This window comes from Oculina patagonica, chromosome 5 (genome assembly GCF_052425735.1).
Source record: "Oculina patagonica isolate OP01 chromosome 5, crgOcupat, whole genome shotgun sequence".
Taxonomy (NCBI): domain Eukaryota; kingdom Metazoa; phylum Cnidaria; class Anthozoa; order Scleractinia; family Oculinidae; genus Oculina; species Oculina patagonica.
In genome coordinates this window covers 7,185,096-7,210,120 of record NC_135762.1, presented here as the reverse complement: position 1 = coordinate 7,210,120, position 25,025 = coordinate 7,185,096, and the positions used below count along the sequence as shown (strand labels likewise).

The window sequence follows — 25,025 nt, the reverse complement described above, 5'->3', positions numbered from 1 at the left end:
CGCAACTATTTGCTCGCCTATAAAGCTTGCTTTCATAACCAACATAAATATTAAGAAAACATTCTGTAAGAAAGCGCACACTAAAAGCCGTACTCCAATTTTAAGGGGACAGACCATGAACATAATGGCGCTCCTGAAAATATCTAATTGCCGTAACCGTTCACCAGTTGGATGCCTAAAAATGAGTGGAATTCCACAATTGGTTTCGGTTCCATTATTGGACAGAAACACTTAGCTGGCACGAGCTGTTGACGAAATGACTCCTAATTATGACGGCGCGAGCATAGAGAATTTACATTTTGATGATCAAAATAAATAAACGAGCGATTAAATAAATTTCCTCGCGGTGTTTTCTAAAAGAAATAGAAAACACATCTTTCCGTATGTCGTGAAGGTTGAGAACCCCACCCGGCGCGTGTTCCCACAACATTTCTCGCGTTCTCCCAAACTTCCACTCGTGTTTCTATTTAGTCAACGAGGTGCAGCCGAATTGACTATCGCCCCGGGCGACCACAATACAAAACCATCCCTAAAACCCTAATACCTCACAGCTCATAGAAAACGAGGGCGAGTATTGACAGCCAGCAGGCACAAGACTAACAAGTAAAAATGATCAATATATTTTATTTGAAATAGGTAAGGCTCTATCTACTTATCAGGTGCGACAGGAAATATTTCATGAATTATAAACTACTCGTTACAGAGATTTTGATGGGAACTCTTGTTACAGGAAGAAGCACAAACAAGGGCACCTTGAGCGGATTGAAGCGCATGTTCTGAGCATGTTATGACATTTATTAGTTCTTAGCTTTGAATTTGATCAGTTCTTACTGACTGCCCTTGAGCTGCTAGGCATTTTTTATGTGAACTCGTAGAATCTGGTGTTATATTAAATGAAGATGATAATATTTCAAGTACCCGCGATAAAGAACATGCACTTCAGGTTATCGCCTGAAATCTTTGCTAAACGTGCCTCAATCGAACACAATTTAACTTCCATTTTTGACCAAACACCGTCCTGTTAGTTGTTGATGAACTTTACGCTTGCTAAAATCAACCCTAAATATGAATAATGCGTACAATGTGCAAAAACAAACTAGCAAACTGTTAGTAACGGTAAGCGCCTGCTAACTGTTTCTTAACAAATCCGCGCCAGGGCCACTCAAGTTCATCTTGAGCAACTAATCAGCCTTCACGGAGCACCGTCACTCTTAATTTCCTGCCAAAACTAACACTCGACATTAAAAAGAATCATTCATATGAACCACAGTTATCACTGTCTGACAGAGGTGTGTATAAACAGACAATTGTTTTTGCAAAAAACTAAGGCACTCGCAATTGTAAAATCGACAGTATGCATGTGTGTGTTAAAATACGAAAAAAATGCAGCTTATCTTCTGCTTGTTTGATTAAACTTTCACCTTCATTTTAATCAACCTTTCATTGAAAAGTTTCTGTTCCAAAAGATATAAACACCATGCAGAATACTTTAAATGTAATTATCTTGTCGATTTCCTTAGCCTCTACGACCTTTTCGTGCGCACGAGAAACACCCATTCCGTGTTGTGGCGACCGATTGAAGGCTATTGCAATGGGAATTGGGGAGAGGAATGGTGGGAAGAAGACATTTTTTGTATTTTTTTGGATGAGGTACCGTGAAAGTTTTCCAAGCCCTCACAATATTATTTTCAGACCAAACATTTTAAATGTATAAATAGCATTCTATTCTAGAACAGACTCTGTGAACTTGAACGCTATTACAAATCTGATACGGTCTTATCATTCTAGTGAATACGAGGAAACGGTCTTATCAATCTAGTCTGGATAAGTTTCATCTCTGTATCTCGTTTTCATTTGTTGATAGATAGATTAGTGTCTCTTGAAATCAAGCAAGTGTATTCTGGAGAGAACTGTGTGGATTTTCCCACAAAAATTTATTCCAATTTCAAAACCAAAATGTCAAAATCTCTAATTCTATTTCAGATTTAAACCGTTCTTAAACAATTCCATGCCATACTGTGTAGCTTTGTCAGCACAACTCAGTATGGACAGCATATCTAGGAAGTACTTCTCGATCTTTCTCTGCGGACAAAAATAGGCACTGCATTGCATTTGCAAGACTTTTTTATTTGGAAAACGACCAAGTTCTATCTTGTCTATCTTAGGATAAGCAAGGTAATTTAATTTACGGTCGGCACACAAAGTTATCAAAAAATTCAAACTGTTCGAGGTTATCTTGCTCAAAGTACAAATAATTTGCCGCAGTTAAGTGTTAGTCATTTGTGAAAGGCAGTTGCGCAGTTCACAATGATGAGCGCTGGTGGATCTTCCCGCCTTCTTATGGTTTGTTGTTGTGTTTTGATTACAAGCGTTTTTTTGTACTGTGTTGGTTATGTGAGGCTTGAGTTGGAGCTACGATCTTACAAGGAAAGACTTGAGGCTCTCGAACAAAGAGAAAAACAGTTACCGACGACGCGCGTTTCGCCCATTCCAACAAACGGTGAGTCTATTTTTATTTTTATTGAATTCAGTACAGTACGTTGCCGAGTAGACGCGCTGTAGATGCGCTCTTTTCATGCGTTTCTCAGGTTTAGATGGAAAAGGCTTAAGAATGATTGGTTTTCTTGCTTGCTCAATTCGCCCTGTTGCAATAATTTTATGCCAAAAGAGCTCGGTTTTCAGTCCAGTACATGCCCTTAGATAGCCTCGAACAGATGGAGACGACGTCTTAGTTGCAACTAAAACGTACTCGAAAATATATTCGCTTCGTAGTTCTTACACATAATTTAATTTATAAAACCCATAATTTGAAAAATATACACCACGAGTGTTTTGGAAAGAACTGCTATTAAATGCATCAGATGTATCAATACCGAACAACTCTTCTGGTCACTCGGGTTTAACGACTTCCTGTCACCGTTCCTAGAAAACTTAACTTGAGCGTTAGTTTACAACTCGAATCAATGAACTCTCTTCTATCTTCTCTAATAAGAATCTTTGAAACTTAAAAAAGTGAAACAGTACCGTAAGAGCATCCTATAAATGTAACTCAGGCCAAAAATTTGAGTAAGAACGTTTATTTATTTTCTTTTCACCAATAATTTTAAAACGTGAAAAGGTTAAGTTATAGGGTGTTTTCCTCTTGGCAAAGGCGTTTTTGTGTTCAACGATTTTCGCCAAAATAATCAAGAGCTGGCTAGCAATTCTGCAGCTCTTTCAAAATTAGTGGAAGAATATCTAAAATGTATAAAGTATTTTTTTATGTTTAATCGTTTAGCTAATGCAACTACAGGGTGATTTCAGTTGAGAAAGCAACCACGGCAGGCAAACATTACCAGTATACTTAACGCTCCCTTCCCAAAAGCTTGATTCTTTCGTTTCGATTTCGGCTGCTTCGTGGCCTCAGGTTGCTAGAAAGACAATCTGTGGGATCATGGTAGCATGTTTTGCAATTAAATATCCTGAACGAAAAGGTTTCTCGGTGTTTTCTGTTCTCTTCAACAGTCGATGTTATCTGGAAGGGGCGTTGGCATGAAATATTTGCCGGGTCGTGTTGTCTTTAGAAAGCGACAGAAATGGAAATAATCTATCGGTTGGATCAGCGCAAAAGATTTCTAGAATATTTACTTACTTATTAAGAATTTTCTAGAAATCCTTGTCGTTATTAATAGCTGCAAAACTGTAACCTCGGTGTTTTGAATTCCACTAAAGCAATTGAATTATTTCAATTTAATACCGCGCGAGATCTAATCCCAGACTCATTATCGATCTGTGACACTTCGACAATCTTTAGCTCAAGTTAAGAGTGGGGACCTAGAAGTTAGAAGTGATTTGATAATAAGATTAACATTTGTTTTCTCCCGATCGACTTTCTGAAGGTAAACCGTCACGTTATATCAACTTGGTGAGCGTTGTTGTAACAATTGTAGAAAGAAGTATTTTAAGAGGAAATCCGCCAGGACTTCGAGTAGTTATTGGACAAAATTATGTACCAAAACTATTTACACCTGATTGCAAGCTTTTGTGTTACTGCTTCAAATATCTTATCGAAAGAAATCTTTTCTAACAACACCAAACATCGAAAACTAATTTCGAAGTTCCACTGAATTCCCATGAATCGCTTAAAAGATGTGAGCTTTTGCCCATAGCTTGTGAACTTTGAATATCATTTTCTCAGACTCTGATAAGAAATTGTTGTACCAGAATTATTTCCACCTTATTGCAAACTTTTTTGTTACTGCTTCAAATATCTTATCAAAAGAAATCTTTTCTAACAACACCAAACATCGAAAACAAATTTCGAAGTTCCGCTAAATTCCACTGAATCGCTTAAGACGAATTTCCAAAATGGCTACACGTGAGAGTTTGCCTATACCTTGTGAACTTTGAAATTCATTTTCTCAGACTCTGATAAGAAATTGTTGTTGGTGTTATCACGGATAATTACTTACATCTTTACCTTTTATTAAGGGTAGGAAATAACGCAATAGGATTTAAATTATTCTGGTACTTGATTTTTGTCCAACTTTAATAAATATTACTCGACTTCCTAGTGGATTCCGTCTTAATACTTACGATGGTGCTTTTCTGAGTGATTTTCACTGGTATGTTAAATAACAATACAGAAAAAATGCGTTTATCCAATGCTGTTAAGAAATTATGGCTACGAGCTGTAATTGACCCCAGCAAACCGTAAAGTGAAAGAAAACGTATTTCACTTGTTTATCTCATCAATGATGCTCCAAGTAGCATTGTAACACCATTTACTCCTTTATCATAGGAATTCGCTTCTCGAAAGACGAGTCAGACAGTTCTTCAGCTCAGAAAAGAGACCGGCGAGATGTTGAGTCCTCCAAATCCCCTAAAGGAGACAATGGTGTTTTGGCCCCTGAAATACAACAACAAATCACCAAATCCGTCTACACTGCAACGCAAAAGATCTGCACTAGCCAAAGTCAGATTTGTGTTCAGGGACCACCGGGAAAGATAGGACCACAAGGACCACAGGGGTCCCCTGGATATCCGGGTCTCCGTGGACCCCCAGGGATAAAAGGCCAAAAGGGTGAACCTGGAGAACCCACCTTGCCTACTCCGACTTCCCTGCAGCCATTCAGGGGGCAAGCGGGGGATGTAATTTCTGCCCCTGGGATTATCGTTACGCCGGCAGTTAGGACCGTTGCCCTGGATCAGTCCGCCGTGTTCAAGTGTTCTCCGGAGCGAAATGTTGACGCGACAGTGTCGTGGTCCAAAGAAGATGGTTCCCTCCCAGCAGGAAGATATTCCATCATCAAAGGAACACTTCATATCAAAAATGCGACAGTCGGTGATAATGGAATGTACGTGTGTACAATTCGTACTGACCAGGGGACCGCTCAGGCTTCTGTGACACTCAACGTCCAAGGTAAATAAACTTTCTCAGCCGGAAAAAATAGAAACAAATTTAATCGCAAGTATGAAGGATCTCAAACCCGATTGTTTATTAGCAGGCCCTATTGTCAAGAAAAAATTTCTCGTTTCTTCACGCGCCTCAGTATTTTTATTATTATTATTGGAGAGTGATCACGCCGGTTTCCAATTTTATAGTTTAGGACTATGCACTCTTTAAGGTCATTACCCCTGAAATCAGAACTGAACATAGATTTTCAGCCAAACTTTGCCTAGCTACTAGTTGATTACCTTAGGGGAAATTGAATTTTGAAATAAAAAAGGTGGATCACCATTCGTTTAGGAGCAGGAAAACCTTGTATATGCCGCACAATTCCTTAATAATTCCTTTGCAAGTACTGGCAAAGTACACGTTTCCGGTGATAATTTATTTTTCAAACATAGAAATTGATCTGTATTCATTTTATAGAAAGAATTTGATCACTATACTCAAAATACGAGAAAAAACTGATAGGTCACCGTACTCAGTCATTTTCGAGAAAACGACGATTTATCTCTCTCGCGAGCTCAACCGGATAGAGAAAAGCCGCCTTTTGTTTACGTGCGCGCGCTTGTTACCCGTATTACCGTACCCAAATTCGCAAGTAGCCAATCAGAAGCGCGATCTACTGTCCTGATATTCTACGATATCAAGTCACTGACCTGATATGCCACCATATCACGGTCACTTTGAAGTAAAGTTGTGTTACTGTACGATGAATTGAAAAGACGTTTTGCCAATGAAATAGAACCTCGTAATTTAAATTTAGCTGGTGTTTTGCGGTCGTAAAAGGAGAAAAACTTTCCCGCCAAAACTAAACTTGAGCGCGCTCGCCAATTGCGCGATGTTCGCCGACGAGTACTGAGACATTCAGACTGAAACAATGGAGTTAGAATTTCCACATTTTTCGCTAAGTTTGGATTACAAAAATTTAGAGAATGAAACGCCAAACAAACGAGCAGAAAAAAAGGCAGAAGAGGAACTTGTTAACAGTGTCGAAGACCAAAACAGTATCAATACAAGCAGGTCAACACAATTTGTATTACGCACATGGCAAGCATGCCTTAAACAAAACAAAAAATATAACCGGATTTTTGGCTGTATTTGGGTACGGTAAATACCTAATCGTACCTTTTTGGTACGCTTCGGCGGCATATCAGGCGAGTTTGGTCTCGCCATGGGTATTTTGGCTCGACTGCGTCTCGCCAAAATACGAACCATGGCTCGACCAAACTCGCCTGATATGCCGCCGAAGCGTACCAAAAAGGTACGATTAGGTAAAAAAATCTTCCGCAAAAAGGATGGGCAATGCAATTCTGAGCAATGACCTTAATTTGGAAATAATTGCACATAAAAAATGTTAAAAATTTTCTTGCATTTTATTTAAGTATAACAATGTAATTATGAACATTATCTGCTATACTATATATTGTTTTATACAAAAAACAAGAAGCTTGAGAAGCTTGAGAAGCTTAAAATCGGGCGCTTAATAATTAGCTATCTGTTTTGACTTGAAAGGCAGGGTACAGTACAGTAAAAATCACTGGAAAAACAGTCACTTAAACCTATTCAGGCCTGGGGGGGGGGGGGTGGGGGCTTTTGAGGCCCGCGCTGACTTTGGACGCTTATAACTTTTTCAAGATTCAACCAAACGCTGCCAAAGTTTGCGCGTTTATCTAAAATTTATCTCGCAATAATTTGGTAGGATTAGTTATTGTGCCAGTAACTTGAAATCACCATGCAACGTCATTTTGACAGGCTTGTTTTCCCAAATTTGAATTTTTCGTGTTTTTATTTAATAATGAAAATCTGGAATGTTTTCAAGGTTGCATTATTACTTAATGACATAATGGTCGCAATTTATAAAAATATATTTCGCACAATACAAATAAACGATTGAACTAGACGTCTAGAAAATATAAATTTGTAACACTTAGCAAAGTGCAGCCTTTTCGCAATACTTAATAAAGGCGGGGTTTTTACCTGAAGACCACTTTTTTCAACACTTTAGGTGGCTGACGCATTTCAGTATTTTGCAGCCCTTACACTTTAATGGAACAGTATACAACTCCTTAGACTTGCTCCAAGTCGCTCGTTAGATTCGCAGGAGACCGCTGGATACGGAAAGGGAGGGCGCGCGCAGATATGAGAAACAAAATGGCGGAGGATCGTGGCAGAACGAGCGATTTGTCTCACCTGCAGCGCGCCAATTCTGAAATGTGGCGTCACCGGTGGATTTTTCTACCGGTGACGCCATCGCGATTATGTCAATCATATTATTGCGCGCGACCTTACTGAGCGCGCTCTGCTTGCCAACTTAGCGCGCGCTGCTCGTGAAACAAGCTTGCGTTTAACTTTTTACCTCTTGAACAGACTCTTCTTTTGTGCCTGCCCCTTTTAAATCTTACAGAAATGAGAGAGCCATCAAATGACTTGAGTACGATTTTCCACAAAAAGGGAAGAAAATCATAATCGCAATTTTAACACACGCCACAGCGTACGTCAGCTGCACACGGCGCACGAAACTGACGTCAACACGATAAAAGAAACCAACTCAATGCACACGAAATGATGCAATATTTTCGCGGCAAAAAACGTCAGCTAGAATCGATTTCCTGCAAGTGACACAAGTCGCTCGTTTCGAGCCATTCCTCGGCAAGTGTCATTTGTTTTCCTTCGCGTGCGCGTTCACAGAAATGAATCCCGCGCGATTACAAAGGCGATTTTATTCAAGTGGTCTTTCGTGCTTGATTTCAAAGCGATTTTATTTATGTAACTATAGATGCAAAGAAAAAACGAGCGACTTGTGGCAAGTCTAACAACTCCTAATCAGGTAACTACTATTGTCAAGAAAATGATCACAACTTATTGACCAATGATTAGGTATTTGTTTCATACCATTACTGTAATAGCAACTGGTGAAGAATAGTAGTACTGACCCAAAGTATAAGGGCTGGAAAACACTGAAAACCATTTCAGCCGCGTTTCAAGGAATCCAAAAAAACTTTACTTATCCCATATATATTTGTTTTGCAGTATTTTGTTAATTTTTGGACGATTTTGTGGGATGTCTGGGAGGCGATAGTTTTTCTCAAAGGATTAGTAAAATTTAGACAAATAAGAAATATTGGAGATTTAATGTGATTTTAAAATTTGAATTTGAAGTTAAAAATTGGTGGACGGACACCAAACAGTCTCCTGACAACCCGGAGTGCTCTTGCGAGGGGGTCAACTGTTTGGAGGTGTTTCCATTCTTTTCTTCAATCCCTTCTTTAAATCTCTTAATGTTCTATTCAAATTCAGGTAGAACCCCACCTTAAGTTTTGTTCTTGTGAGAAAACAACAGAAGTCAAAGGTTGCCGTGATATAACCAAGCATGGATTTTAATTCTCCCTCCCTTTCCATCTCCTTTCACCCCCACCTGTCCCTCCCTTTCTACTCTCATTCAATTTAATGTTTGTTTACATTTCCTAACCAATTCAGTATCGTACTAATCTGTGCCAAGCAATCAGATAATAACAGAAATTTGCCTTAATTTTGATCTCCCATACCAAGACCTTAGAGTATAAACCGCTAATAAAACAAAACACACTTGATAATAATTCTCTGAGGTTATACACCTTGCAGTATTAACGTACTAACGAACTTGATAACAAACCCCATGTCGTACTAAGGATTTTTACTGATCAACATAGAAAATAAGTTCACAATGGTTTGTTCCCAAAACGTTTTTTACTGTACAGAGGTCTGTATATTGACCTGTAACTTGTATACCGTATTGAAAAATTCAGAACGAACCGACTTCTGCCCGCTACCATGATATCATGTTGAAAAATTAGCTCGTTCGAAACCGTAGCAAAATCGTTAGAGACAGACAAGATACAGCCGTTTACTGGCAGTCTTTGAAAATCCTGAATTTCGTCAAAATGAGCCAAAATAAAGTTTTAAAATTTCCTTTGTCAATATGGTTCTTATCTTTTTATTCAATTCTATGAACTGCTTTTATGCAGTACTGTCCACAAAGATTTCAATTTCCTCAAAGTTTCGGGACAAATGGATACAAAATATTTCGTGCAGAATGTAATTCGATTAAGCGAATGTTTTCACGTCTATAAATACTTCAAGCAGTGAATGAAAAACCGTTTTGTTTTCATCGATGAGAACCACTTTCAAATAGTTAATGCATAAAAAATAACAATCAGATCAGAATACAATAATTATTAATGTAAGGTCTCGCTATTATGTCTCGGCAGAGATACTTCTTTTTTGCAAGTTCAAATGTATGCAAATTGCGTGTGAAATGTAATTCGATTCCATTGTCTTGTTTACAAACTCTTTCTTAAGAAAGTTGTATTTTCGTGAATAAAACCCATTGGCCTGTTTTGTTTTCCTGATCATGTTTGTCTGTGATTTTTACAAAACATGTGGTCTTTTATTTCGGAACTTTAAGTTGTACAAAAATTCCTATTTTGAACACAGATGTCACTTCCGGAATTTCTCATCTAAAATTCAATTGGTATTTAATTATAATTATTCGAAGTTTTCATTTTCAAGTCATCTTTTCATTCGATAGCTTTACTGATCTCGTAAAAAATTCCATTCAAGTTCACACCAATACTGTACATTACCAATGTTTTGCTGACGTCTTGAGAAGTGTCTTACTAACGTCACTAGTCAAATCTAAAATATATCCAAACCATGTTCTGCAAACATTCTACTCTTTGTGACAGGCGACTTTGACGCCCAACTGTGCGGAAATGAAAATCGACATACTTCTTGCTAAATATATAAAAAATAGTTTTAAAGTGGAGTCCGCCTCAAAAAAATGTACCGCCAGATCACACTGCTATTTGTAGAAACCAGCAAAGCGTCTAGTTTCAAAGTTTCCCACAAAAACATTGCGTGACATGAATGACGTTACCCCTTTTATTTACAAAAATAGCTTCAACTTGTCAAAGCAACTACAGTTTCACAATGGTGATTATTAGTACTTTACCCCTTAAGCTTTTTTCTCTGTCCTCCCGCCGAAGCAAAGAAGAGAACCAGATTGCAGATTAGCCCAAAAGTCGACCCAGTGTTCCTACAACGATTTACTGTCAAAACTGAAATGAAACCGATTGGCCCAGGCTATCCCCGTCATTTTTACCCGACAGGAGACTATCGTCTAGGACGACCAAAGGGTAAACTATAAATCGGCCACGCCCGATTAATTAAAATAATAACTTTCTCTTGCCAGCACGCCCTCTGATATCTCTTCCCGCTGGACCGATATACGCCGAGAGCGGGAAAGATGTCAAGCTCCCTAAGTGCCAGGTCATCGGATATCCCCCTCCGGTGGTATCTTGGACCAAACTCTTTGATCAACTTCCCAGTGGAAGAGCGACTGTCCAAGGTCAGACCTTGACCATAACAAAGACAGACAAGAAAGACGCAGGAACATACATCTGTACTGCTACCAACGTCATGGGTACATCGCACGCCATGACAGCTCTGATAGTCAACGTGGTGCCTCAGTTTACAGTCAAGCCGCCAGACAAGATAGAACTTTATCATGGACAGACAGTCACACTGAACTGTTCCGCAGACGGACACCCAGTACCCAGCATCACGTGGACACGATGCAAAGGAAACATACCAGAGGAACGCTCGCAAGTGGAAGGTGGACAACTGAAGATAAACAGTTTGACGGCTAAAGACAGTGGAACGTATATCTGCTCTGCACGGAGCGAGTTTGTTCAAGTGGAGACTGAGGTGCAACTGATTGTAAAAACTGGTAAGCGAGGTTGATTACTTATTTTTTTATGCATGTGTGTCTCCTAACGAAGAATTGGTTGCTAAGTATGATATTATTATCAAACTCGAAACTGATTTAAAACATTTAATTATAATAATGTCATTTTCATCTTGTTTGTTCAGGTTTGACAGGTTTTATTCTATCTCTGTCTTTCTGCCTCTGTACAGTGAGTCTTTCTCTCTCTCTTTCTTGATATCTTTCTTTCAACCCTTTATCTTTGCTTCTTTCTTTGTTATTAAAGTTACTAGTCTTTTGCGGCTATGAGAAAAGGGGTACCTAGCGTTTGTAGGTTGTCATAGAGCTCGTGAACTTATTGCAGCTATACATTTCTCGTAATGCAGGTTCTAAATATTTATTCGCAACTGAGTTGGGCAAGGCAAAAAAGATAAAAGATTCACTTCTATCATTAATTAAAGCAATTTATTTCCTCAGGCCGAGATTGCGCCGAGCTGTTTTCTGCTGGTTTCAAGAAGAGTGGAGTGTACACAGTGAACCCAACAAACAAAACCAGTTTTGAAGTCTACTGTGACATGAAGACGGATGGTGGTGGATGGACTGTCTTTCACAAACGCTTCAGTGGGTTCGTTGGATTCTTCAGGGGTTGGGACGAGTACAAGAACGGGTTCGGTGACCTCAGAGGAGAATTTTGGCTTGGAAATGAAAAGATTCATCAACTGACTGAGATTCCGAGTCAGCTGCGAGTGGAAATCAACACAACATCCAGTGGAAATAAATACGCTAAATACAGTAATTTTACGGTCACTAACGAGGCATCTAACTACACGCTGTTTGTTGGTTTCTATTCTGGCTCAGCAACGGATAAGCTAAAGTATTATAACGGCATGTCTTTCTCTACCAAGGATCGGGATAACGACAAGACCAGTAGCAACTGTGCTATAAATAACAGAGGAGCTTGGTGGTATAACTCCTGTGGCGATTCTCTTCTTAATGGTAACTATGACAACAGTTATTATCAGTGGAACTGGTTTCTCAAGGGAAGTGAGATGAAACTCAAACCAAAATCTCCATGATCAATGCATTTATTTTTTCCAGGATAAAACACTTTTAAAGGGACTGTGTCATGGCTTAGTTAAGTTAATTTTATTACGTTTTGCCAAACACTCGTTATGAGACTTAATGTTTGCGAAGAAATAACTTCTGTGGATCCAAATGACAAAACCATAGCTTTGTTACAACCAAATATGTCTTCCAGGTGTTATCATTTAAAGTTACAAGCAAACGAGATTAACTTTGAAAACTGTTCAGCCCAACATTATTTTAAAAACCCTTATCGCAATCCGTTTCAATCTTCCTCACTTTTGGCCATCCGTACCTTCTTTTCTTTAATTGCTGTGTTATTGGAATGTTCCTTCACTGTTTAATTTTGAGCGGTTATTCTCGTATTTCACCGGATTTGATGGCCGTAGCCTATGGCTCAATTTAGCTAAAATCCGTGATACAGCTCCTTTAAACAAGGATAAATAATAAAAATTAAAATTAAATTTCCATTCCACATTTTTTTCTTGCTAGTAGGACTTGGAATTCGTAGCTGTTTTGAACTATCGTTTTCGATAGTCAACAACCATAATCTTTGTTGTTCACGTTTGCCAGCTAGCAACCCTGTCCCGGGAGTCTTTGCCGTCTTACATAATTGAAGAGGATAGCGCCCTGGAGACGATGTTGGTTGAATTTCTGCTTGAAAATATTAATGTCATAGTATGATATATTCGTCTAAGATACGAATTTAAAAGTCATTCTTTATTGCAATTCTTTATTTTGCGCCTTGGTTTAAACAGCTCGTCGAAAACTAAAACATCTCCTTGGTTGTGCAATGGAAATGTTTTAATAATCACTTTAGAGAGTGTAAGCAACTCGAATATCAGCATGCAGTGTAAGCAGTTTGTTCTACAATACTAGGAAGGAGCGTTTTGTTTCATATACATTATATATATATTTTGCACATAGATTAGTTGACGACATTTTTATTTGTGTAAACTTTGCGGAAGTGAGCACATCAAGTGCCCACTTCCCTGAACAACATCTCCAGGCAGATGCATAATGATGTCAAGCACGAAATAAAAATGCTCCAATAAAAATGATGTATTTACAATGTATCCTACTACAGTGTGGTAGTGTAAGTGGTTTGGAAGTGGAAATGGTTTTGAGCAGTTGAGCTTTGTTGGATCGATATTATCCGGCGCTATGTCAGATGATGCTAAAAGAATGGCATGAAATGAATGCCTAACCATTGGCAAACAAGTTATGGCCATCTTTTAACGTGCCAAAACGCCCTTAATTTCAGCTCGAAGTGCTTATAACTCACAAACGAGCTCGGGTGACTTCCATTTTTATATTTTTTATCACTGAATAATGATTAGTATTTTAAAAAACAATGTCTTGCAAAGCTTTAAATATGCTCGGGAGTGGCCTCAGATCCACTAGTTCTTACCAATAAAGATGCCGTGCCACCAAATCCTCTGAACTGACATTTAAAGAAATGCATAACATGTAAAAAGGGGAACTGATTCTTTAAAATTGGTACTTAGCGCTTTCAGCAACCAAGACTGAGAACAAAAAAAAAGTTAAGCTCCCAACAATATACGACAAAAAGTGTTTCATTTACTGTGAACTATTTATTATCGATACGCTGAAGACTTCCGTAACAGAGAGTAGTCTTAAACGAATCTTAAACGAATGAAGCGGATGTAACGTTAACCCTCATGTTCCTGTAGCACAAAATATGATCAGTTCCTTACTGATCAATCTCCGGCGCCACGCTTTTTCATGCCAACTCGTAGAATCCGGAGTGTTTTTTTAACAAGTTCCCGAGTTGACAATGACTTTCTTTATTCATGCCTTAAGTTTTTTGATTTTATTATAAATTTACCGATATTATAGAAGATTAAGAAAAAAATATGTATTTGAGCTGCGGAAAAAGCAAACATGCCTCAACTGTTTTTTTTTTTTCTGGGCTCAAAATTTAAGTTAGTTTTTATAGGTGCTTTACAACAGCGGTATCATTTTCATTTGAATGTGCTTATATTCTATTGGAAATAAACGGTTAAGGAATCGTCCCAAATTCTAGCACGGGTGCGTCGACGAGAAATCAGTACAGCGTACAGGCTCAAGTAAAACCATTTCAACAACATAAGAAACTGGAGCCTCTCTATGGGTACCCACGGTCTTCGTTTTCTTTTCAATTTTTTTTTTTTTTGCAAATATTCGTTTTTTATAAGCAAATATTCGTTTTACGGATTGAAACGGTTTGAACGTTTATTCAGTGTAATTCGCAGTTTTCGTTTTCAGCCTTGTAATGGCTTCATGAGGTTTCGCAGCAGTGACTGGAAACCACTGTTGTCGAAGAAATCGCAGTAAATTGTTGTCAAATGCCAAAATTCAGAAATTACATATATTTTCTGTTGTGTTTACGAGTTTTGCAGTTTTACATCTGAGTGTTCAATTTGATCACGCGAACTTTGGGCAACTTCAGATCTTCGCTTCAATCTTGAAATCTTCGTTTTTTCCGCGGTGATCTTCGCGTCTTTGATTTTTTCGGAAATACCCATAGAGAGGCTCAAACTGACTCCTTCATGACCCTTAATGCCTAAAGTATAAAAATAACGCTAAATTTTTGACTGTGAGCGACGGTCTTGTTCCGTCTAAAAAAGGCCAAGATTTGCCAGTTCAAAACAGCATATCAATAATTTACAGCTCCCGTAAAACCTGATATATGTGTAAACTAATGAACCTCAGTATTTATTTTTTTTGGCAGTGAGAGCAGCAGGTTACGGCAAGCGACATTTTTCTCCCGCTAAAACTCCTCCGAAACACCTCTAAAATGCCTCTGAAACAACTCTGAAACACGAATCGAAGGCAAGCTTTCAATTTGTTTTGACAAAAAGCCAATATATGCTACTTTTCTTTTGGCTTCATAAATTGCTAAAGCTGGGCAAAGATTTCCCCAGATGTTAGACACTACTGTACCATACACAATGACGAGTGCTGGCAGTAGCGGATCTTCTCGCCTTCTCGTGGGTTTTTGTTGTTTTATGACTTTAATCAGCGTGGTTTTCTACAGCGTTGGTTTTATGAGACTAGCATATGAGTTAAAAGCTCACAATGAGAGAATTCTGGCTCTAGAAGAAAACCAGCAAAAGACAACAACAGTTCCAGTTTTCAAATCCTTGAATGAAGGTAAGTTGGATGGCTTGTTTTTCATCATTAACGACTTTTTTGATTCGGCTTTTAAATATAAACGAGATATTCAGGCGCGGCTAAAAATGACGACCAGGAATTCTGGGAATTAATCTAGTCGAGTGCATCTTCTTTTCTCCTCTTACCGGCCTTCGGCCGAACGTAACATAAAACAAAAACGCTTAATACGGCCCAGGAACGCGAAAAAACACCACACGCGAGTCCGATTAACATTAATTCACCTTTATGCCTGTGCTGACACGTACATTTATCTGCAGCTCGCGGTCGATGTCCTAACCTTACATAATATAATAGCGACAATCTTGGATTATTTAGGGAAAATACGTGGCGAAAACTAAGCCTTAAAAGAAGCCATAAAGAATTTAAACATTATTGAGAGGGTGTATGGGAGGGGGTGAATAGGCTCGCGGATTAACGGATTTCACCTTAAAATGATCACGGATTGCGGAATTCTACGATAATCAGATATGCAGATGTTGAAAATACAGTGGATTGCTTATCGTTTGATAATTTTGGCGAGGTTGGATTCTGGACTGTGTTTGCTTTGAAGCAGTTAGGATCGTGGATCTGAAACATTGTTTTAGACAATCGCCTTTTTGTCCTATTTGATTTATCGGTCGAGACTCAAAAAACACTTCAACCTTGTTCCATTGGAATTTTCGTGTAAACAAGCAAAGATGGAAAACCTCGCGATAAGCGAGCATCAAAAATTCCCGGTGAGGGGCTTCCATATGCAAGAGGTGGAGATGCTAGTCGTCTCACTAAGGGCGGATTTTTTGGTCTCACTTAGGGTGTCCGAGCAAAACGGCAATTTCCGCCCGAGGCCTTTCATTATTTTGAGTGAAGTTTCTTATGGTTCTGTCTTTCTGAGCGCAGGTTTACCCTCCATAAGTGTGAAATATAAAAATAAAAAACTTAAGCCATCTCGATTTTTATGTTGTTATCTTCTTATAATACAAAAGAAGTTGAAAGGCGTCATTTATCCCCAGCAAGAACAAACAGTCCTGTATTTCACAAATTTTAAGTCGACGATCGAGGTAGCATAACAGTATTTACTCCTTTTTTTTTTAGACATTCCCGTCTCTTATGTTAACACAACCAGTTCTTCAGCTCAAAAACGGAATCCGCGAGATGCTGAATCGTCCAAAGCAGACAATGGCGTTTTAGCTCCAGAAATACAAGAACAAATCACAAAATCCGTCCACGCAGCAACGCAAAAGATCTGCACTAGCAAAAGTCAGATTTGTGTGCAGGGACCTCCTGGACCACAAGGACCAGAGGGGCCACCGGGAAAGATTGGACCACAAGGACCACGGGGCCCTATCGGACCCCCCGGGATAAAGGGCCAAAAAGATGATCCTGGAGATCCCACCTCACTGACTCCGACTTCCCTGCAGCCATTTAGTGGGCAGGCGGGGGATGTTATTTCCGCCCCTGGGATTATCGTTATGCCGGCAGTAAGGACCGCTGCCCTGGATCAGTCCGCCGTGTTCAAGTGTTCTCCGAAGCGAAATGTTGACGCGACAGTGTCGTGGTCCAAAGAAGATGGTTCCCTGCCCGCCGGACGATATTCCATCATCAATGGAACACTTTATATCAAGAATGCGACAGTCGGTGATAATGGAATGTACGTGTGTACAATTCGTACTGATCAGGGGACCGCACAGGCTTCTGTGACGCTCAACGTCCAAGGTAAATAAACTGAAGTTTCGACTTTCTTAGTAGAAAAAATAAAAACAAGTTTTAACTTGTTTAAAAACACCAAGTATAAAAGATCTCGATCGAACCTGATCGTTCATCAACAGACCTTATTGCCAATAACAAATTTCCTCGTTTTTTCACGCGCCTATTTTTTGTTATAATTATTGGAAAGTGATCACGTGGGCTTCCATTTATACTCTTTAATTTAGAAATAACTGCACATGAAAAAGTATGATAAGCTGCAAGCTTGGGCCAGACGACATGTAGAATGCATGTTTTAAACTATGGTTTTCTGAATTGGAAAGTTCTTCTATCAACAGTCAGTTTTATTTACTTGAATATTATTTAAGTATAGCAATCTTATTATGAGTACTAATCTGCTACTGTATACACAAAATTAAAATAATATTTTTCTCGTGCGCAGCTCGTCCTCTGATCTCCCTTCCTGCTGGACCGATATACGCCGAGAGCGGAAAAGATGTCAAGCTCCCTAAGTGCCGGATCATCGGATATCCCCCTCCGGTGATATCTTGGACCAAACTCTTCGATCAATTTCCCGGTAGCAGAGCCACCTTCCAAGGTCAAACCTTGACCATAACAAAGACGGACAAGAAAGACGCAGGAACGTACATCTGTACTGCTACCAACACCATGGGTACATCGTACGCCAAGACAGCTCTGATAGTCAACGTAGTGCCTCAGTTTACTGTCAAGCCGCCAGACAAGATAGAACTTTACCACGGACAGTCAGTCACACTGAACTGTTCCGCAGACGGACACCCAGTACCCAGCATCACGTGGACACGATGCAAAGGAAACATACCAGAGGAACGCTCTCAAGTGCAAGGGGGACAACTGAAGATAAACAGTTTGACGGCTAAAGATAGTGGAACCTATATCTGCTCTGCACGGAGCGAGTTCGTTCATGTGGAGACTGAGGTGCAACTGATTGTTAAAACTGGTAAGCAATGTAAAGCATTCACACATCGTTACATATTTCTTCTTTTTTTTCAGTCTCTTCCGTAAATCTTCATCCTTTCATCCTTTCTTTCTTCTTTTGTTTCTTTGCTTCTTTGCTTCTTTGTTTCTTTGTTTCTTTGTTTCTTTTTTAATTTCTTTATTTCTTCCTTTAATTTCATTCTTTCTGACTTTCTTACTTTTTCAAAAAACTTGTTGTTAAACATTGATGAGTATTTTGCTCTTCTTTTCCTGTGTATGGTCTTTCTTTCTTTTTCTCCTTTCATTAAATGTTTTCTTCTGTGTGTTAATTAAGTTAGTTATTGCTACTTTCCTATAGAATAGGATCCTCGTATGGCATTTGTAAGTGCTGATAACACAAAGTCGTCAAGACAAAAACGTAATCAATCAATTGCAATAAATCAATCAATCTGATTAATCAAATCAATCAATCAATCAATCAATCAATCAATCAATCCTTTAATAAATAACTTTTCCGGTTTTTAGCCCGAGACTGCGCCGAGCTGTTTTCTGCAGGCTTCAAGAAAAGTGGCGTGTACACAGTGAACCCAACAAACAAAACCATTTTTGAAGTGTACTGTGACATGAAGACGGATGGTGGTGGATGGACTGTCTTTCACAAACGCTTCAATGGGTTCGTTGGATTCTACAGGGGCTGGGACGAGTATAAGAACGGGTTTGGTGACGTCAGAGGAGAATTTTGGCTTGGAAACGAAAAGATTCATCAACTGACTGAGATTCCGAGTCAGCTGCGAGTGGAAATTAACACGATTTCCAGTGGAAGTAAATACGCCAAATATAATAATTTTACGATTACTAACGAAGCAACCAACTACACGTTGTTTGTTGGTTTCTATTCTGGCTCAGCAACGGATCGACTTTACTATTATAACACCATGTCTTTCTCTACCATGGATCGGGATAATGACAAGAACGGTGGTAACTGTGCTAAAGCCTACAGAGGAGCTTGGTGGTATAACACCTGTGGCGGTGATATTTTGAATGCTCAATATGCAGGAAGTTATTATGCCTGGAACTGGAACCTCAAGGGAAGTGAGATGAAACTGAAACCAAGATCTCCCTGATCATTTCATCCATTTTTTTCCAGGGTAAAACCCAAACACTGGACGGACATTTTTTATTAATTAATAGTTTTGTTTTAGTGGTTTGTGGAAAACGCATGACTTAAAATTCGAAGTTCGTTTAAAAGGATGCCTTCGATCATCAAGAAGACATACCTTTCATGTTCACGTTAAGAAGCTTAAAGGGACTGTGTCACGGCTAAGTTAATGATTTGCTATTGAATTTTGTCCTTTATTCGCTATGAAACTAAAATTTTGCAAAGAAATTAAATCAATGATTCTAAATGACAAAACCATAGCTTAACAGCAGCAAAATGTGTCTCCCGGGCGTTGCAATTTAAAGTTACAAGCAAACGAGATTAACTTTGAAAACGGTTGCCTCGGACCACATTTCAAAAACCCATATCGCAATCCGTTCCAATCTTCGACAGTTTTGGCCATCCGTGCCTTCTTTTGCATTTGGTGTGTTATTTAAATATTCCTTCACTGTTTTAAGAGGTTTTATTATATATTAATACGAATTTGATGGTCATTATATTTCTTGTGCCTAAGTTTGGCTAAAATCTGTGACACGGTCCCTTTAAGCAGCCTCGTCTCAAGAGTGATCCGCGCCTCGATTAGTTTTTTTAAACAACAAAATAAACTTGAAAGGTTTGAAAGTTGCTCTGTCTTTTCCAGTTTGGAGAGACTTAAAAGCGCTTAAAAGGAAGCATGATGACAGTAGTCTAAGATAGGAATTCAAAAGTAATTCTTTATTACAGGTCTTTATTTTGTGTTTCCTCTTAACAGCTCGAGAAAACTTATACATTTCTCTTGCCTTTTCAATAGACCTGCTTTATCAATCCCTTTGCGGTGTGTAAGCAACTCGAATATCGTTTATCAGCGATGCAAGAAAATCGTACTACAAAAGAAGCAAGGGATGTTTTGTTTCATATATTTTTCGAACATGTAGAGCTTTTAGGTCAGTGGTAGCCTCTTTCGCAGACGTTCTTTGAGTTTGTCACGCGTTTCTGTGGGGGAGAAACGCGTGACGAGCCCAACGAACATTTGCGAAGGAGGCTACGTTAGTGGACGATACTTTTACCATGTAAACCTTTCAGCAGTGAGCATATCAGTTGACCACTTCTTTCAACGACATCAGGTAGATGTCATCGTAATGATATCAAGCATGAGATAAAAAAAGTCCAATAAAAATGATGTATTTACAATGTATGCTACTACTGTATAGTGTCAGTGGTTTGGAAATGGAAATGGTTTACAGCAGTTGTGCTTTGTTGGATCGATATTATCCGGCTCTATGTCAGATGAGGCTAAAATAATGGCGTCAAACGAATGCCTAATCATTGGCAAACAAGTTATGGTCATCTTTTAACGTGTCAAAACGCCCTTTATTTCAGCTCGAAGTGCTTATACCTCATACATTCAAACGAGCTCGGGTGACTTCCATGTTTATATGTTTAATCACTAAATATTAAATGTTAAGATACATTAATGTCTTGCAAAGCTTTAAAAATGCTCAGGAGTGGCGTCTGATCCACTAGTTTTTACCAATAAAGATGCCGCCAAATCCTCTGAACTGACATTTAAATAAATGTATAACATGCAATAAAAAAACTGATTCTTTAAAAATTGGTACTTAAGCTTAGCGCTTTCAGCAACCAAGACTGAGAACAAAAAAGTTAAGCTTCCCCTAACAATATACGACAAAAAGTGTTCCATGTACTGTGAACTATTTATTATTGATTTGCTGAAGACTTCTGTAGCAGAGAGAAACGAATCTTAAACGAATGAAGCGGATGTAACGTTAACCCTCATGTTCCTGTAGCACAAAATATGATCAGTTTCTTACTGACCAATCTCCGGCGCCACGCTTTTTCATGCCAACTCGTAGAATCCGGAGTGTTTTTTAACAAGTTCCCGAGTTGACAATGACTTTCTTTATTCATGCCTTAAGTTTTTTGATTTTATTCTAAATTTACCGATATTGTAGAAGATTTAAGAAAAAAATATGTATTTGAGCTGCGGAAAAAGCAAACATGCCTCAACTGTTACTTTTTTTCTAGGCTCAAAATTTAAGTTAGTTTTTATAGGTGCTTTACAACAGCGGTATCATTTCCATTTTGAATGTGCTTATATTCTATTGGAAATAAACGGTTAAGGAATCGTCCCAAATTCTAGCACGGGTGCGTCGACGAGAAATCAGTACAGCCGTACAGGCTCAAGTAAAACCATTTCAACAACATAAGAAACTGGAGCCTCTCTATGGGTACCCACGGTCTTCGTTTTCTTTGCAATTTTTGTTTTTTTGCAAATCTTCGTTTTTTATAAGCAGATCTTCGTTCTACGGATTGAAACGGTTTGAACGTATATTCCGGCAGTGTAATTCGTAGTTTTCGTTTTCAGCCTTGTAATGGCTTTTAATATGTGGTTTCGAAGCAGTGACTGTAAACCACTGTTGTCGAAGAAATCACAGTAAATTGTTGTCAAATGCCAAAATTCAGAAATTACATATTTTTTATGTTGTGTTTACGAGTTTTGCAGTTTTATATCTGAGTGTTCAATTGATCACGCGAATTTTGGGCAACTTCAGATCTTCGCTTCAATCTTGAGATCTTCGCGTCTTTGATTTTTTCGGAAATACCCATAGAGAGGCTCAAACTGACTCCTTTATGGCCCTTAATGCCTAAAGTATAAATGAGATAGCACTAAATTTTTGACTGTGAGCGACAGTCTTCTTCCGTCTAAGAAAAGGCCAAGATTTGCCAATTCAAAACAGCATATATACATCAATCATTTACAGCTACCGTATAACCTGATTATATGTGTAAACTAATTAACCTCAGTATTTATTTTTTGGCAGTGAGAGCAGCAGGTTACGGCAAGCGACATTTTTTCCCGCTAAAACACCTCTAAAACACCTCTGAAACACAAAGGCAATCTTTCAATTTGTTTTGACAAAAAGCCAACATATGCTACTTTCCTTTTTGGCTTCATAAATTGCTAAAGCTGGGCAAAGATTTCCCCAGATGTTAGACACTACTGTACCATACACAATGACGAGTGCTGGCAGTAGCGGATCTTCTCGCCTTCTCGTGGGTTTTTGTTGCTTTTTAACTTTAATCAGCGTGGTTTTCTACAGCGTTGGTTTTATGAGACTAGCATATGAGTTAAAAGCTCACAATGAGAGAATTCTGGCTCTGGAAGAAAACCAGCAAAAGACAACAACAGTTCCAGTTCCAGTTTTCCTTTTAAACATAAACGAGATATTCAGTCGGCTAAAAAGACAACCAGGAATTAATCTAGTCGGTTGCATCTCCTTTTCTCCTCTTACCGGCCTTCAGCCGAGCGTAACATAAAACAAAAACGCTTAATACGACCCAGGAACGCGAAAAAACACCACACGCGAGTCCGATTAACATTAATTCACCTTTATTGGAATATTTAGAACGAGATTCATTTAGAAATGTAATTTTCAGGGCTTTATTCATAACACACATGATTTCAACACATTTCTTTTGTTCATCTTATGTGAACGATTATTAACCACGAACATATAGTGTGGTCTGCCTGTGCTGACACGTACATTTATCTGCAGCTCGCGGTCGATGTCCTAACCTTACATAATATAATAGCGACAATCTTGGATTATTTAGGGAAAATACGTGGCGAAAACTGAGCCTTAAAAGTAGCCATAAAGAATTTAAGAGGAAATCCGCCAGGACTTCGAGTAGTTATTGGACAAAATTATGTACCAAAACTATTTACACCTGATTGCAAGCTTTTGTGTTACTGCTTCAAATATCTTATCGAAAGAAATCTTTTCTAACAACACCACACATCGAAAACACATTTTGAAGTTCCGTTGAATTCCACTGAATCTCTTAAAAGATGTGAGCTTTTGCCCATAGCTTGTGAACTTTAAATATCATTTTCTCAGACTCTGATAAGAAATTGTTGTACCAGAATTATTTCCACCTTATTGCAAACGTTTTTGTTACTGCTTCAAATATCTTATCAAAAGAAATCTTTTCTAACAACACCACACATCGAAAACACATTTTGAAGTTCCGCTGAATTCCACTGAATCGCTTAAGACGAATTTACAAAATGGCTACACGTGAGATTTTGCCCATACCTTGTGAACTTTGAAATTCATTTTCTCAGACTCTAATAAGAAATTGTTGTTGGTGTTATCACGGATAATTACTTACATCTTTACCTTTTATTAAGGGTAGGAAAAAACGCAATAGGATTTAAATTATTCTGGAAATTGATTTTTGTCCAACTTTAATAAATATTACTCGACTTCCTAGTGGATTCCGTCTTAAACATTGTTGAGAAGAGGGGGGGGGGGTGGGGGAGGGGGTGAATGGGCTCGCGGATTAACGGATTTCACCTTAAAATGATCACGGATTGCGGATTTCTACGATAATCAGATATGCAGATGTTGAAAATACAGTGGATTTCTTATCGATTGATAATTTTGGCGAGGTTGGATTCTGGACTGTGTTTGCTTTGGAGCAGTTAGGATCGTGGATCTGAAATAATGGTTTAGACGATCGGCGTTTCTTTATTTTATTTATCGGTTGATACTCAAAAAAACACTTCAACCTTGTTCCATTGGAATTTTCGTGTAAACAAGCAAAGATGGAAAACCTCGCGATAAGTGAGCATCAAAAATTCCCGGTGAGTGGCTCCCATATGCAAGAGGTGGATATGCTCGTCGTCTCGCTAAGGGCGGATTTCTTTGTCTCACTTAGGGTGTCCGAGCAAAACGCCAATTTCCGCCCGAGGCCTTTTATTATTTTGAGTGAAGTGTTTTATGGTTCTGTCTTTCTCAGCGTAGGCCTACCCTCGATAAGTGTGAAATATAAAATAAAAAAACTTAGGCCATCTCGATTTTAATGTTGTTATCTTCTTATAATACAAAAGAAGTTGAAAGGCGGCTTTTTATCCCCAACAAGAACCAAGAGTCCTGTATTTCACAAATTTTAAATCGACGATCGAGGTAGCATAACAGTATTTACTCCTTTTTTCAGACATTTCCGTCTCTAATGTAAACGTAACCAGTTCTTCAGCTCAAAAACGGAATCCGCGAGATGCTGAATCGTCCAAAGCAGACAATGGCGTTTTAGCTCCAGAAATACAAGAACAAATCACAAAATCCGTCCACGCAGCAACGCAAAAGATCTGCACTAGCAAAAGTCAGATTTGTGTGCAGGGACCTCCTGGACCACAAGGACCAGAGGGGCCACCGGGAAGGGTTGGACCACGAAGACAACGGGGCCCTCTCGGACCCCCCGGGATAAAGGGCCAAAAGATGATCCTGGAGATCCCATCTCACTGACTCCGACTTCCCTGCAGCCATTCAGTGGGCAGGCGGGGGATGTTATTTCTGCCCCTGGGATTGTCGTTACGCCGGCAGTTCGGACCATTGCCCTGGATCAGCCCGCCGTGTTCGAGTGTTCTCCGGAGGGAAATGTTGACGCGACAGAATCGTGGTCCAAAGAAGATGGTTCCCTTCCCACCGGAAGATATTTCATCATCAAAGGAACGCTTCATATCAAGAATGCGACAGTCGGTGATAATGGAATGTACGTGTGTACAATTCGTACTGGCCGGGGGACCGCACAGGCTTCTGTGACGCTCAACGTCCAAGGTAAATAAACTGAGGTTTCAATATCTCAGTAGAAAAAAGTAAAAAAACAAATAATTGCAAGAATACAAGATCTCGAACCTGATGTTTCAGCAGCAGGCCCTATTGTAGCTTATAATTACTGACAGTAACAAATTTCTCGTTCCTCCGTGTACTAATTTTATATATATAATT

At 38.9% G+C, this 25,025-nt stretch overlaps 3 protein-coding genes across 3 annotated transcripts; all 3 read left to right on the top strand.

Annotated features, from left to right (window-relative positions):
* Positions 1-1,943: 1,943 nt before the first annotated feature.
* Positions 1,944-13,333, top strand: LOC144655221 (uncharacterized). The gene is made up of 4 exons (XM_078515445.1): positions 1,944-2,500; positions 4,781-5,401; positions 10,662-11,198; positions 11,652-13,333. The coding sequence occupies exons 1-4, from the start codon at positions 2,308-2,310 to the stop codon at positions 12,248-12,250; spliced, it is 1,950 nt and encodes a 649-aa protein (XP_078371571.1). The 5' UTR covers positions 1,944-2,307; the 3' UTR covers positions 12,251-13,333.
* Positions 13,334-15,167: 1,834 nt separating this feature from the next.
* Positions 15,168-24,593, top strand: LOC144655248 (uncharacterized). Its single transcript, XM_078515469.1, has 2 exons — positions 15,168-15,413; positions 24,235-24,593. Exons 1-2 carry the CDS (start codon positions 15,185-15,187, stop codon positions 24,540-24,542), a joined length of 537 nt encoding a protein of 178 aa, XP_078371595.1. The 5' UTR covers positions 15,168-15,184; the 3' UTR covers positions 24,543-24,593.
* On the top strand, positions 17,003-19,275 carry LOC144655243 (angiopoietin-related protein 7-like). Its single transcript, XM_078515466.1, has 3 exons — positions 17,003-17,126; positions 17,560-18,096; positions 18,600-19,275. Exons 1-3 carry the CDS (start codon positions 17,060-17,062, stop codon positions 19,196-19,198), a joined length of 1,203 nt encoding a protein of 400 aa, XP_078371592.1. The 5' UTR covers positions 17,003-17,059; the 3' UTR covers positions 19,199-19,275.
* Positions 24,594-25,025: the final 432 nt, after the last annotated feature.

Excerpts from the sequence above, each read along its gene's own strand:
- LOC144655221 (XM_078515445.1), top strand. The coding sequence starts at position 2,308 with ATGATGAGCGCTGGTGGATCTTCCCGCCTTCTTATGGTTTGTTGTTGT. Across the intron at positions 5,402-10,661 it reads TGTGACACTCAACGTCCAAG|CACGCCCTCTGATATCTCTT; the intron begins GTAAATAAACTT and ends TTCTCTTGCCAG. Across the intron at positions 11,199-11,651 it reads GCAACTGATTGTAAAAACTG|GCCGAGATTGCGCCGAGCTG; the intron begins GTAAGCGAGGTT and ends TTATTTCCTCAG.
- LOC144655248 (XM_078515469.1), top strand. The coding sequence starts at position 15,185 with ATGTTAGACACTACTGTACCATACACAATGACGAGTGCTGGCAGTAGC. Across the intron at positions 15,414-24,234 it reads TTTCAAATCCTTGAATGAAG|ACATTTCCGTCTCTAATGTA; the intron begins GTAAGTTGGATG and ends TCCTTTTTTCAG.
- LOC144655243 (XM_078515466.1), top strand. The coding sequence starts at position 17,060 with ATGTACGTGTGTACAATTCGTACTGATCAGGGGACCGCACAGGCTTCT. Across the intron at positions 17,127-17,559 it reads TGTGACGCTCAACGTCCAAG|CTCGTCCTCTGATCTCCCTT; the intron begins GTAAATAAACTG and ends TCTCGTGCGCAG. Across the intron at positions 18,097-18,599 it reads GCAACTGATTGTTAAAACTG|CCCGAGACTGCGCCGAGCTG; the intron begins GTAAGCAATGTA and ends TCCGGTTTTTAG.